The sequence below is a fragment of the Malaclemys terrapin genome, chromosome 1 (assembly GCF_027887155.1).
Source record: "Malaclemys terrapin pileata isolate rMalTer1 chromosome 1, rMalTer1.hap1, whole genome shotgun sequence".
Lineage (NCBI taxonomy): Eukaryota > Metazoa > Chordata > Testudines > Emydidae > Malaclemys > Malaclemys terrapin.
This window is the reverse complement of record NC_071505.1, coordinates 347,485,657-347,500,939: the sequence shown is the minus strand read 5'-3', so window position 1 is coordinate 347,500,939 and position 15,283 is coordinate 347,485,657. Positions and strand designations below refer to the sequence as shown.

Genomic DNA, 15,283 nt, shown 5'->3' with positions numbered 1-15,283 from the left:
TCAATCTGAGCACCAGACCTGGATGCAGTATTCCAGCATTGGTCTCACCAATGCCAAATACAGAAGTAAGGTCACCACCCTGCTTCTACTCACTTCACCCCTCTTTATACAGCCATGGGTAAGTTGGAAACAACAGAGGAGGAGAAAGATCTGGGTGTATTAGTCAGTCCCAGGATGACTGTGAGCCACGTTGTGATGCGGCTGTGAACAAGGCAAATGAGATCCTAGAATGTGTCAGGCGAGATAGGGAAGTGTTAATATCCTTATACCCGACACTGGTGAGACCTCCTCTGGCATCCTGTGTAAAATTCTGATCACTCCTGTTCCAGAAAGAAGAATTCAGACTGGAACAGGTGTGAAGAAAGGCTCCTAGGATGGTCAGGGCAATGGAGAGCCTGGCTTACAAGGAGACTAAAGAACTGGGCTCGTTTAGCCTAAAACAACACATGCCCGAGCAGGGATTTGATTGCTTTATAAATACGGAGGTGGTGGGGGGTAAACACCAGGGAGGGAGACGAGCTCCTGAAGCGAAAGGCCAGTGTTGGGAAAAGAACAAACAGGGAGAAACTGGGTAAACTGAGGCTGGAAAGGAGAAGGAGATTTCTGACCATCCAAGGAGGGAGGTTCTGGAACAGCCGCCCAACAGGAGCAGTGGGGAGCAAACAACCCAGCTGATTTTAAGATGGAGTGTAACGATGCTGGTTCTGGCAGGACCCAACGGAGAGTGCCAATTCAGGACAAATTGCTCACAGCAGGGCAGTTACAGCCCAAGGCTGGGGTTTTTCCACCTCTCCGGCAAACCATCCAGCCAGACAGAGAGGACATTGGTTTTACCCCACTGGCTAACCACAAGTCACACAAGCAATTCCCTCAGACACTCCAGTTTCCCAGTATCACCACCAGTGCCACTCGTTATGGGGACAAATGGTTATGAAAACCAATACCCCAGTAAAAGAAAAAAGGTTCTCCCGATCCCAGAGGACCAAGCCCCAGACCCAGGTCAATATACAAGTCAGATCTTACCCACAAATCACGCTGTTGCCAATCCTTTAGAATCTAAAATCTAAAGATTTATTCATAAAAGGAAAAATATATAGATGAGAGCTAGAATTGGTTAAAGTAATCAATTACATACAGTAATGGCAAAGTTCTTGGTTTAGACTTGTAGCAATGATGGAATAAACTGTAGGTTCAAATTAAGTCTCTGGAATACATCCCCAGCTGGGATGGGTCATTCAGTCCTTTGTGTAGAGCTTCCGTTTGTAGCAAAGTCCCTCCAGAGTAAGAAGCAGGATGGAAGACAAAATGGAGATGAGGCATCAGCCTTTTATAGTCTTTTCCAGGTGTACGAACACCTCTTTGTTCTTACTGTGGAAAATTACAGCAAAATGGCATCTGGAGTCACATGGGCAAGTCCCTGCATACTTTGCTGAGTTACAAGGCGTATCTGCCGTCTCTCAATCGATCAGTAGTATAGCTGATGGTCCTTAATGCACCATCAAGTAGGCTAGGCAGAGCTGACACCAACTTATCTGGGGTGTCACCCAGAAGCATAGCCGAAGTTTGAAATACAGACAGTATAGAGCCAATATTCATAACTTCAACTACAAAAATGATCCACATATACAGATAGTATAACCATAACCAGCAAACCATAACCTTGTCTTAGACTCCTTATTTGACCTCCTTTATACCAGATCTGGTGCCACTACAGGACCTTGGTTGCAACAATGATCTATATGGTCCCAGTTCATGTCAATAACGTCACATGGACAGGTTTATGCACCAGATGATATGCCGGGGTCGCCTGCCATAGCAAGGACTGGGCTCATTGACCCAGAAGGTCCCTTCAGTCTTATGTCTCTATGGGTCACATTCGCCCATTTTGCATCTCACTGGGAGCTCCTGTGGATTTGTTTGTCCACTATAACTCTGTGCTGGGCCCTGGCCGATGGATTTGTCCCTCGGGATATTCAGGAGAAAGCACGACTGAGCGTTAGCGTCTGGAAAAGGAATTGTTCTTGGGTTCCTGTGTAGTGATGTCACAGGAGTTTAATTCCCTGAGTTTCTGGTAATCTCAGCATGCTGAGCTGCCAGCTGCCCCCTCCCCCACCACTAGCCCCAGAGAGGAAGGATGGTTCAGGGGCTGAAGTGGACGAAAAAGCATGGACTCCTGTGTTCAGTTCTGGTGTCTACAGTTCAAGAAGGACGTTGCCCTGCTGGGCTGCCCCTCGCTCTGATCCTGACCCCACTTTCTGCTTGAGCACTGAGAACCACTCTAGCACTGGAGATAGACCTCACACTCTGCATCCACATTTCCATCATCACCAAGCTTGGGGGTAGCAGGATCTAGGGAAGGAGGTTGTTTGGGTCCCATAGTGAACTAGCAGCAGACATTTGGAGCTGGGCTTGGGTCCCTCCCTTGTCTATTAAGAATGTGCATGGCCTTGCTTATCCATTGTTTGCATGTCTCATGCCTGAACAAGGTGAGAGACCCTCTGAGCTGTGCCACAGGAACCCAGTGGCTCTGCGAGCCAGTCACTGTTATGTCCGGCTGTCTACGGCATAACCCTGTTCCTTAAAACCGGCGGCTCTGTAGCCCAGTGCAGAGGGACACAGCGTTTTTAGTATATAGGTCTGTTTGTTAGCCTGGGATAGAATTTTGGGTTTGACCTTTTGATACTCTTATACTAAAACGTGTAAACAAGGGACAAAGACACTGTGACGTTGCTTCTGCCTAGTCAGCTGGATTTGTTAGTACAATGGAACAGATAAGAGCAGTTAAAGTGTTACTCCAGAGCACACTTTAAGATTGCCTCAACCCCTATCTCAAGGCAAAGTCAAGCAACCAGTCAGGAGGGGCAAAGGGGCTTTGGAGAGGAGGTATAAAACACTAAAAGACCAAAGAAATGCCCGTCCCTGGCCAGAGCACAACCTCACTCCTTACCCCTTCTGTGGGTTACAAAAGAGGTGGGACGAAGACCCCAGACCCAAAATGGAACATGACTCTAAGTTGTAAGGGGTGGGACTGTGGGCGTGCATTGGGCCTGCTAAGAAGGAGGAGATGGGGGAAGGGGAACTGAGAATGGGAATAGGGAATGGGGACACAAGCAAGGCTCTCCAGTGTCAGAGCTGGGAAGGGGGTGTGATGTTATTGACATAAACTGGGACCATATAGATCATTGTTGCAACCAAGGTCCTGTAGTGGCACCCAAATCTTGTATAAAGGGGGGGTCAAATGGGGTGTCTAAGACAGGTTATGGTTTACTGGTTATGATTATGCTGACTATATGTGTGTATCAGTTTTGTAAGTGAAGTTATGAATATTGGCTCTATACTGTCTGTATTTCAAACTTATGCTATGCTGCTGGGTGACATCCCAGACAAGCTGGGATTAGCTCTGCCTAGCCTGCTTGATGGCCCATTAAGAATCATCAGTTATACAGTGGACCCATTGAGAGAAGGCAAATATGCCTTCAGACTCAGCAAAGTATGCAGGGACTGGCCCATGTGACTCCAGGCTCCATTTTCCTGTAATTTTCCACAGTAAGAACAAAAAGGTGTTCTTACACCTGGAAAAGACTATATAAGGCTGATGCCTCATCTCCATTTTGTTTTCAATCCTGCTTCATACCTCTGGAGGAACTTTGCTACAAGCTGAAGCTTTGAACAAAGGACTGAATGACCCATCCCAGCGGGGGATGTATTCCAGAGACTTGATTTGAACCTGCAGTTTATTCCATCGCTGCTGCAAGCCTGAACCAAGAACTTTGCCATTACTGTATGTAATTGATTCCATTTAACCAATTCTATCTCTCATCTCTATCTTTTTCCTTTTATGAATAAACCTTTAGATTTTAGATTCTAAAGGATTGGCAACAGCGTGATTTGTGGGTAAGATCTGACTTGTATATTGACCTGGGTCTGGGGCTTGGTCCTTTGGGATCAGGAGAACCTTTTTCTTTTACTGGGGTATTGGTTTTCATAACCATTTGTCCCCATAACGAGTGGCACTGGTGGTAATACTGGGAAACTGGAGTGTCTAAGGAGATTGCTTGTGAGACTTGCGGTTAGCCAGTGGGGTGAGACCGAAGTCCTCTTAGTCTGGCTGTTTTGGTTTGCCTTAGAGGTGGAAAAAAACCCAGCCTTGGGCTGTAACTGCCCTGTTTGAGCAATTTGTCCTGAGTTGGCACTCTCAGTTGGGTTCCGCCAGAACCGCGTTGTCACAGGGGGACACAGGGCAAATGCTCTGCGGCATCCGAACTGGGAAGGGGAACACTGCGGAACAGACTCTGCCGGCATTTGGAGCTGTGGACAAGTTTGCTTGGAACTAACCCCAATAAACATCACATTGTCTGGACTTCGCAATTTGGGTCTTCTGCTTTCTGTCTGCGTGACAAGAACCAGGGGAGGGGGAGAAGGGAAAGCCCTCTAACAAGCGTCTCTATCACTGATGGACTATGTGACCAGAAAAGTCCACTAACTAACCCTCAATGCCTGTGTTTGTGGGTGCGCCGCTTGAGATACAGCCAGCAGTGCCAGCTCCTGGGATTTTATTGGGAGTCTCGCACTATTTTCTTAAAGCACCAACTTCTGGGATCAAGACACTGCGTGGGAATCTCAGCTTTCAGTTTGCCTAAGAAAGTTTTTTTTAAAAAGTGAGTTGCAGAAAAGCTCGAAACCCTGAATCAGGTGCACCCCAAAGGCTCAGACACCAAAGGCACATGAAAACAAACCCCACATTAGTGTATTTTTAAATCTTATTATTTTTAAACCAGTCTCATGATTTTTGGGGCTGTGACTCATACCTGTTGAATGGGGCTGGGCGATACTGCGTGAAATTCCCTGGCCTGTGTTTTGCAGAAGCTCAGTACAGATGATTGCAACGGATCTTCCTGACCCTAATACCTGTGAACGTGGGTATGCAAAGTCTGATGTGCCCCAGATTACTGGACAATGGAAAACGTTTGCCTTGACCCTTCCGGGTCTCAGATTTCTCCTCTATAATAATGCCGATGATTTTCTTGGCAGTGCACAAACCAAAAAGAAATGTGTCCTCTATCCCCAGACGAGCTCTTGCAAGCTATAAACCTATTACACGATGTTCCCATTTGAGTGCCAACAGCTGCCAGGACTGCGGCACTGTACTGGGAAATATTTGCAGACTGTGCAGCCCCTGGAGACACTGAGGGACTGATTCTGATCACACTCAAACCAGTGTAAACCCACTAACATTACTAGAGTCAGGCCAGCAGCAGTTAGATCAGAATGGCACTTGCTGTGTGTAGTGGGGTGGCTGCCCCACTCCCTGAGAGTATGGGCTGCAGCAGGCCAGTGCACCTGCGCAGACAGGCAGCCACTTAGAGAAGGGCTTATTGGGAGCCAATCGGGGCCCAGATTGGAGACAGCCAATCAGGACCTGGCTCACCCCTATAAAAAGGCTGCTCAGGGACAGGAGAGTCAGTCTGTCCCAGGCCTTTGAGAGGAGAAGGTATGTCTCCAGAGCTGGGACACTAGCACCTGGACAGCGCAATGCTGGCCAGCCTAGGGGGAGCAGAAGGGAGCTCTAGCTCGTAGCCTGCCAGGCTGCAGGCCCTGAAGAGAAGGGCCTAGCGGGTGCAAGGGGCCGTAGGGGAAGTGGCCCAGGAAAGTGGACAGAGGAGGGGAGAGAAGGAGGACAGCGAGGCTGCCGCCAGAGGGTCCCTGGGTCGGGCAGAGGGCGGGCCTTGGTCTTTCCCTTCCCCCCTTGCAGTACACCCAGCCATCGGCCGAAGAAAGCGGCCATTATAGACTATGCCATATCCCTGACAGGAGGGATTAGACTTTGGGGGTATGGTTGGACATGGTGGCTGGGGCGCAGAGAGACTACTGATCATCCCCCCGCCCCCAGAAGGGGGTGTGGATGGACTAAGGGGCACTGCCGGAGGGCAGTGGTCCTGAAGAGGACAACACGAGCTGGAGAGCAATGTGGGCTCAGACGCCAACCACGGGCAAGACAACGGGCGGGACACCACCGGGAGAGGGTGCTCCACTGGACTGAGCTAATTCCCGAGGACAACCAGCAGGAGGCACTAGGTGGTAAGTCCCAACCTTGCCACACTGATACTGATAACGATAATTGTTTTGATTCCAGGCTTCTGTAAAGGCAGCTGGACAATAGCAACACGTCCCACCCATGTCAGCTGCCAACAACAGCAGCTCCAGCGCTTCCACCTTCACCTTGATTGGAATCCCAGGGCTGGAGGCAGCGAATTTCTGGCTGGCTTTCCTTCTGTGCTCGCTGTACCTCTTGGCTGTGCTCGGGAACGGCACCATTATTTATATCATCAAAGCCGAGCAAAGCCTCCATGAGCCCATGTACCTTTTCCTCTGCATGCTTGCAGCCATCGACGTGCTGATCTCCACATCCACCATGCCCCGAATGATGGACCTCCTCTGGTTCAACTCCACCACCATTGGGTTCGATGCCTGCCTGCTCCAGATGTTCTGCATCCACTCTCTGTCGGCCATGGAGTCCACCATCTTGTTGGCCATGGCTTTTGATCGCTACGTGGCCATATGCTGTCCCCTGCGGCATGCAGCCATCCTCACCAGCCCCAGAATAGCCAAGATAGGGCTGGCATCCGTAATCAGAGGAGCTACCGTGATGGCCCCCTTGCCCATTTTTATTAAAAGGCTGCCCTTCTGCAGCTCCAGAGTCCTCTCCCATTCCTACTGCTTGCACCAGGACGTGATGAAGCTGGCCTGTGCCGATATAAAGGTCAATATCATCTACGGTTTGATTGTTATTACCTCTGTCATTGGGTTGGACTCCCTGCTGATCTCCCTGTCGTACGTCTTCATTCTCACAGCCGCCTTGAGTCTGAGCCAAGAGGCCCGGCTCAAAGCGCTGGGCACCTGCATCTCCCACGTCTGTGCCGTCTTCCTGTTCTACGTGCCATTCATTGGCCTGTCCATGGTACACAGGTTTGGGAAGATACACGGTTCCAACATCCATGTCGTAATGGCCAACGTCCACTTGCTGGTGCCCCCGGTACTCAACCCAATAGTGTATGGGGTGAAAACCAAGCAAATCCGTCAAAGGATCACAAGGCTGTTCCAAAGAACTACACACTGATAGGACCTTTCATCTAGCCAGCTGCATAGTCATTCCAAACAGAAGCAATAATTAATAACCCACATGGCCAATCCAGAACATCACTCCACAAGCAGGACAATTCCCCACGCATCCTTGTACTCAAAGCAAACCCAGTGTAGATCACAGTGGCACATAGCCAGTCCCTGGAGTTTCCCTTTCGTCCAACAGCCACAGCTAGAGTGGCACCAACAGGGGAACAAGAGAGGAGTCTGGGTAAGCCAGCCCTCTCCCCTGCCCTCCTCATCAGATCCTGCGGCAGCCACCCAAACGCAGCAGATTCCAGCAGCCTCGCTTCCTGCCAGAAGCCTGAGGAACTTCAGGGTGGCCTAAGAGAGCCACCAGTCCCTGGAACTGGAATTGAAATCAACAGATTTCCATCTAGCACTGAACACAGCATATGACCTCCTAACTTCAGTTCCATGGATGACACTGATACACCATGTCAGAGTGGAATACACGACACCAGTCTCTTAATAGCGGAGAATAAATAATAGCTGCCAAAAAAGGAATAAATGACACATGATCTTACATCTGGTACTTCTGGGGGAATTCTGTGCCAAAACATTAAAATTCTACACCAAAACATTAAAAATTCTGCACACAATATTTGAAAATTCTGCAAATGTCTGCATATTTTATTTGCCAAAATAACACCATAGAATCATGCCAATTACGATTATTTTGGTAATTTATTTCAACATATCTGTCAGCGAGTATGTCTGTAACAATACAGACCAAAAAAAAAAAAAAGATTCTGGTACTTTTTTTTTTACAAATAGATTCCTTACGAGGCCTGTTAATAGAGAACACTGTGTAATTCATTTAAATTACAATACAGATCTGCTATTGGCACCTGCATGGCTGCATAATATGCCAACATTTTTATGTTGACTTAGACCAGCGCTTCCCTACTGACCGCTGTACTTACCTAAATGCCTCCAGCTTCCATACAGGACACATCACATGATCCATTGTCTACAGCCAAGCCCTAAGATACAACCACATTTGCTCCAATCCCTCAGACAGAAACAAACATCTACAAGATCTTTATCAAGAATTCTTAAAATTACAATAGCCACCTGGGGAAGTGAGGAAACAAATTGACAGAGCGAGACGGGTACCCAGAAGTCACCTACTACAAGACAGGCCCAACAAGGAAAATAACAGAACACCACTGGCCATCACATACAGCCCCCAGCTAAAATCTCTCCAGCACATCATCAACGATCTACAACCTATCCTGGAAAACGATCCCTCACTCTCACAGACCTTGGGAGAAAGGCCAGTCCTCACTTACAGACAGTCCCCCAACCTGAAGCAAATACTCACCAGCAAATACACACCACACCACAGAAACACTAACCCAGGAACCAATCTCTGTAACAAACCCCGTTGCCTACTCTGTCCCCATATCTACTCTAACAACACCATCATAGGACCCAACCACAGGAGCCACACCCTCAGGGGCTCATTCACCTGCATATCTACTAATGTGATATATGCCATCATGTGCCAGCAATGCCCCTCTGCCACGTACATTGGCCAAAACAGACAGGCTCTACATAAAAGAATAAAGAACACAAATCGGACATCAGGAATGGTAACATACAAAAGCCGGTGGGAGAACACTTCAATCTTCTTGGACACTGGATAACAGATTTAAAAGTAGCCATCCTTCAACAAAAAAACTTCATAAACAGACTTCAAAGAGAAACTGCTGAGCTACAATTCATTTGGAAACTTAACACCATCGATTTGGGCTTGAATAGGGACTGGGAGTGGCTGGATCGCTACAAAAGCAATTTTCCCTCTCTTGGTATTAAGGCCTCCTCATCAATTATTGGGAGTGGGCCACATCCACCCTGACTGAATTGGCCCCGTCAACACTGGACTGGTTCTCCACTTGTGAGGTAACTCCCTTCTTTTGTGTGCCAGTATATTTATGCCTGTGTCTGTAATTTTCACTCCATCTTTCACTCCAATTTTCACTCTGAAGAAGTGGGTTTTTTACCCATGAAAGTTTATGCCCAAATAAATCTGTTAGTCTTTAAGGTGCCACCAGACTCCTCATTGTTTTTGTGGCTACAGACTAACACGGTTACCCCTCTGATACAGAACTGTATTTCCTGCACCTGTCAGAAGCAGTGCAAAGGCTTGGGGGAGTCGGGGATAATGGAGGAGCTGAGGGAGAGGGAAGGAGCCTGCCATGAACCTGGAGGGGTGTTGGGTGTGGCTGGGGGAAGTATGGAACAGGGTTTTTTTGCGGGGGGGAAGTGGGGAGGGACTGGAATGTTAGGGAGTTGGGGAGCCTCCCCCGTGCAGACCCTGGCTGACCCCCAAGCCTCTCCCATTCAGTCAGGCATGTCTGCCCCTGTCCCTGCAGCCCCCCGCCCCCATCCCCAGGCTCAAGTCACCCCACTAGCTCCTGAGTCCATGCTCCAGTCTGTCCTCCACCCCACTAGCCATTCGGAACCCCCCAGCAGCCCTGTGTGCCCCACTCTGTCCTAACCTGGCTCTATAGGCTGGGTGCTGTGATGAACTCTGCTCTGGGGGAATTCTACAGCACCGGGCATAGAATTTTGTATTTTCCCACAGAAAAAAAAATTTGCCTAAGAAGTGCTGCAGTTCCGTCTTTTTCCACCAGAGGCCGCTGTGGCGCTAGACCAGCCGGCATGAACGCAGCTTGCTCGTCTGGCGCCACAGCGCCCTCTGGCCGGCAAAAGCAGAACTGCAGGACTTCTGAGGCAAAATGTTTTTTATCTGGGAAAATACAAAATTATGCGAGACAGATGAATTCTGCAAATCCTCAGATAGGAATAGGACATCCAAAGATCCGGAAAAGGACATATACTCTCAAGCACCTTATGGTCATGTTCAGTTTTTTCCAAACGCATGCAAATTAAGGACACCTGTACGTTACTCATTAGCATACTTAAGCACTCCTGTTTGCTCCTGGAACTACTTTCCCGGGGGCATGTTTGTACATCCTAGTTGTTCTATCTGCCCCACGGTTCACATTTTGGTGGAGAAACTTGACGCTGTACTTTTTTCAAGCCATTCTATAGAGTAGAGGTGAAAATGCTCCGATGCCCCTAAAACACCAAGCCGGAGCTTGTGTAAACTGGCGTAACTCCGCTGATACTGAGGAACTGGCCCAGACACTCTTATTCCCCTGCGTCTGAAAGGGCCATGTTTACAGGAGAAATTACATTTACATTTTCACACTCGTGTCAATATTTTTATCTCATTTCTTTACTCAGAATGTTCAGTGTTTGTCTCAGACATCAATGTCAGAAATCATGGGCTATAACAGGTGTCCCGGATCCACAGGATTAGTGCTGCAGTTCCCCCGGTTTTGGAACAGTCTCTAGGAAGAATCCCGTCGGTGACCGGATCCCCTCGGGGTCTTCCTCTTCCTCCAGCGTGAGCCACACGGCTTCACCATCTCCTTAAACTGAACCGCTGGGTTTTCAGCTCTCCTGCCTCACCCCACGAGCTCTGTTCAGTGAGTCCGATTGAGGCAGACCCCTGATGGCGGCTCGTCCACACGTCAGGGATCCGTGCTCCTCGCCCAGCGTTTGCAGCGGCATTCACAAACCAGTAGGGTTTATTCATTGACTGGAACACGGCATAGGTAGTCTTTATGGCAGCAGAGAGAACTGAAGGTTAAAGCACAGTTCATTCTGGTTAGCTCAGAGCCCAGCCAAGCTGTAGTAACCCTTTGGTTCAAGCTCTGTTGGTCTCCCAGTCTGACTGCCCTTGTCAGAGTCCAGGTGAGATCCTCAGCCTCTTCCAGCAGCCAGCTCTTATCCCCCGCACCTCACACCTGTCCAGTCCTTTGATCACAGGTGGGCGATTGTTGTTCAGCAGGGAAGTCCATCTCCCTCTGAGGCATTGGGTGCTTGGTAGCAATAGCTTGGTGATTGACTTGCTGTTGTTTTCTCAAATGCTCCATTGATATGGAGACTAAGGCCCAGACAGCTAGGAGACTCCTATACCTATGTCCCTAAGGTCCTGTCTACACTACAGACCTATCTCCATATAACTATGTCACTCAAGGATATGAAAAATCCACGGCCTTAAGCGATGCAGTTACACCGACCTAACCCCCCATGTAGACAGCGCTATGTTGGTGGGAGAGCTTCGCCCACTGACATAGCCCTCGCCTCTCGGGGAGATGGATTAACTACACCGATGGGAGAGCTCTCTCCCATCGGCTTAAGAGCGTCTTCATTAAAGCGCTATGGTGGGGCAGCTGCATCGGTGCAGCTCCGCTGATGCCTCATTTTAAGTGTAGACCTGCCCTTAGCCTGCCCTGGGCGCAAACAGTCCTTTCCCACCCCCACTGGGTAACAATACAGCACACAGGGGAAACTGAGACACACACAGGACTCAGACATATTACGAAATACTCCAAGTTCATCACAACAGGATGGGGATCAGTTGTTCTCCATGTCCACTGATGGTAGGACAAGAAGTAATTGGCTTAATCTGCAGCAAGGGAGAGATTTCGGTTAGATAGTAGGAAAAACTCTCTAACTCTCAGGGGGGTCAAGCTCTGGAACGGCTCCCAAGGGAGGTTGTGGAATCCCGTCACTGGAGGTTTTTAAGACCAGGCAGGACAATCACCTGTCAGGGCTGCTCTAGGTATACCTGGCCCTGCCTCAGTCTACAAGAGGACAGAACCAGATGACGTCTTGAGGACACTTTCAACCCTGCATTTCTATGATCTCCCACCTGCAACCAACCAACCCCCACTGGGTAAGGAAGCCTCACCGAAACAAATATGCTTCATCCAAGAAGTAGCGGGTTGGGGCTTGGGCAGATGGAAGGTGGGAGCAGCTTCCAGAGCAGGAAGCCAGGCTGTCCATTCTGGGGTCAGCTTGGGAAGCAAAAGCAAAACCTTCCCACGAGCTGTTGATTGCTGGGGGGATGGGACTCGGGAAAAGACAGGTTCCAAGCCATGTAGGACTAATTCCAGCCTCCTGTACACTCCTGTGGTGCCTTTCTGCTGCTCTGCCGCTTTAAAAATAGGGTGAAAGCTACTAAACAGGCAGGATATTAAGCACAGGCGGCCCTGAGGTTTATAGGAGACATTTATGATAACAGCAAGTATCGGGGTAGCCGTGTTAGTCTGTATCCACAAAAACAACGAGGAGTCCAGGGGCACCTTAAAGACCAACATTTATTTGGGCATAAGCTTTCGTGGGTAAAAAACCCACTTCTTCAGATGCATGGAGTGAAAATTACAGCTACAGACATAAATATATATTGGCCCATGTAGAGAAGGGAGAAGCTTATGCCCAAATAAATCTGTTAGTCTTTAAGGTGCCACCAGACTCCTTGTTGTTTTTATGACGGGGACGATGAGGAACTCTCATGGGCGATAGTACAGGGGGGTTGTTTGCCCTCTCTCCTGTACAAAGTGCACATGAAGCTGCTGAGTGGGTGGGGGGGGAGGGGAAACAGGAGCTGTTGTGTTCAATATACCGAGGACACCCACTTCTACAGCTCCATCCCCCCCGACCTAGCTGGTGCTCTGGACTGGAGAAGCCAGTGTCTGTGCGAGCCTCGGAGCTGACGGAGGCTCAGTCTGGGGGGAGCAGCCTGACGGACTGGAAGATATGACGCGTCTGGTGGCGGAGGGAGTGCAGCCAGTCGAACTGGAGGCTGTAGGTGCAACTTTTAGATGCTGGGCTCTGGCTGCTGCCCGCAGGACTAAGTATTATCTATCCCATTCCTGATAGTTGTTTTTCTAACCTGCTCTTAAAAATATCCAATGAAGCAGTTTCCATAACCTCCCTAGGCAATTTATTCCAGTGCTTAACCACCCTGACAGACAAAACAAACCCATTTTTTTCAATTTTCCCTCATAGGTCATGTTTTCTAGACCTTTAATCATTTTTAAAAAGCAACAAAGAGTCCTGTGGCACCTTATAGACTAACAGGTGTATTGGAGCATGAGCTTTCGTGGGTGAATACCCACTTTGTCAGACGCACTAACACGGCTACCCCTCTGATACGTAATCATTTTTGTCACTCTTCTCTGGACTCTCTCCAATTTGGCGACACATCCTTCCTGGAATGTGTCCCTCAGAACTGGACACAATACTCCAGTTGAGGCCTAATCAGTGCAGAGTAGAGTGGAAGAATTTCTTCTTGTGTCCTGCTTACAACACTCCTGCTAATACATCCCAGAATGATGTTTGTTTTGTTTTTTTGCAACAGCCTTACACTGTTGACTCATATTTAGTTTGTGGTCCATGACCAAATCCCTTTCCACAGTACTCCTTCCTAGGCAGTCATTTCCCATTTTGTATCTGTGCAACTGATTGTTACTTTCTGAGTGAAGTACTTTGTATTTGTCCTTATTGAACTTCATCCTATTTATTTCAGAGCATTTCTTCAGTTTGTCCAGATCATTTTGAAATGTAATCCTATCCTCCAAAGTACTTGCAACCTCTCCCAGCTTGGTATCATCCGCAAACTTATAAGTGTACTCTCTATGCCATTATCTAAGTCATTGATGAAGATATTGAAAAGAACCGTACGCAGAACTGATCCCTGTGGGACCCCTCTCATTATACCCTACCAGCATGATTATGAACCACTGATAACTACTCTTTGGGAATGGTTTTCCAACCAGTTTTACACCCACCTTATAGTAGCTCCATCTAGGTTGCATTTCCCTAGTTTGTTTATGAGAAGGTCATGCAAGACAGTATCAAAACCTTTACTAAAATCAAGATATACCACATCTACCGCTTCCCCCCATCCACAAGGCTTGTTACCCTGTCAAAGAAAGCTATCAGGCTGGTTTGACACAATTTGTTCTTGACAAATCCATGCTGACTGTTATTTATCACCTTATTATCTTCTAGGTGTTTGCAAATTGATTGCTTGCTTATTTGCTCCATTATCTTTCCGGAAGTTAAGCTGACTGGTCTGTAATTTCCTGGGTTGTCCTTATTCTCCTTTTGATAGATTGGCACTAGATTTGCCCTTTTCCAGTCTTCTGGAATCTCTCCCGTCTTCCATGACTTTTCAGAGAGGATTGCTAATGGCTCAGATATCTCCTCAGTCAGCTCTTTGAGTATTCTAGGATGCATTTCATCAGGCCCTGGTGATTTGAAGACATCTAATTTGTCCAAGTAAGTTTTAACTTGTTCTTTCCCTATTTTAGCCTCTTCTGATCCTACCTCATTTTCACTGGCATTCACTATTTTAGACATCCAATCACTACCAACCTTCTCGGTGAAAACCAAAAAAAAGAAGTCATTGAGCATCTCTGCAATTTCCACATTTTCTGTTATTATTCTTCCCCCCTCATTGAGTAATGGGCCTACCCTGTCCTTGCTCTTCCTCTTGCTTCTAAGTATTTGTAGAATGTTTTCTTGTTACCCTTTATGTCTCTAGCTAGTTTGATCTCGTTTTGTGCCTTGGCCTTTCTAATTTTGTCCCTACATACTTGTGTTATTTGCTTATATTCATCCTTTATAATTTGACTGAGTTTCCACTTTTTGTAGGACTCTTTTTTGAGTTTTAGATCAATGAAGATCTTCTGGTTAAACCAGGGTGGTCTCTTGCCATACTTCCTATCTTTCCTATGCAGTAGGATAGTTTGCTCTTGTGCCCTTAATAGTGTCTCTTCGAAAAATTGCCAACTGTCTTCAATTGTTTTTCCCCTTAGACTTGCTTCCCATGGGATCTTACTTACTAACTCCCTGCGTTTGCTAAAATCTGCCTTCTTGAAATCCATTGTCTTTATTGTGCTGTTCTCCCTCCTACCATTCCTTGGAATCATGAACTCTATCATTTCATGACCACTTTCACCCAAGCTGCCTTCCATTTTCAAATTCTCAACCAGTTCCTCCCTAGTTGTCAAAATCAAATCTAGAACAGTCTCTCCCCAGTATCTGTCTCCACCTTCTGAAATAAAAAATTGGCTCCAATACATTCCAAGAACTCATTGGCTAATCTGTCCCCTGCTGTGTTATTTTCCCAACAAATGTCTGGGTAGTTGACGTCCCCCATCACCACCAAGTCCTGTGCTTTGGATGATTTTGTTAGTTGTTTAAAAAAAGCCTCAGCCACCTCTTCTTCTTCGTTAGCTGGTCTGTAGTAGACCCCCTACCATGATATCAC

General features: G+C 47.7%; 1 protein-coding gene across 1 annotated transcript; it reads left to right on the top strand.

Moving 5' to 3' along the window:
• The first annotated feature begins 6,175 nt into the window (after positions 1-6,175).
• Positions 6,176-7,117, top strand: LOC128830195 (olfactory receptor 51E1-like). Its single transcript, XM_054015982.1, has one exon. It carries the CDS (start codon positions 6,176-6,178, stop codon positions 7,115-7,117), a length of 942 nt encoding a protein of 313 aa, XP_053871957.1.
• Positions 7,118-15,283: the final 8,166 nt, after the last annotated feature.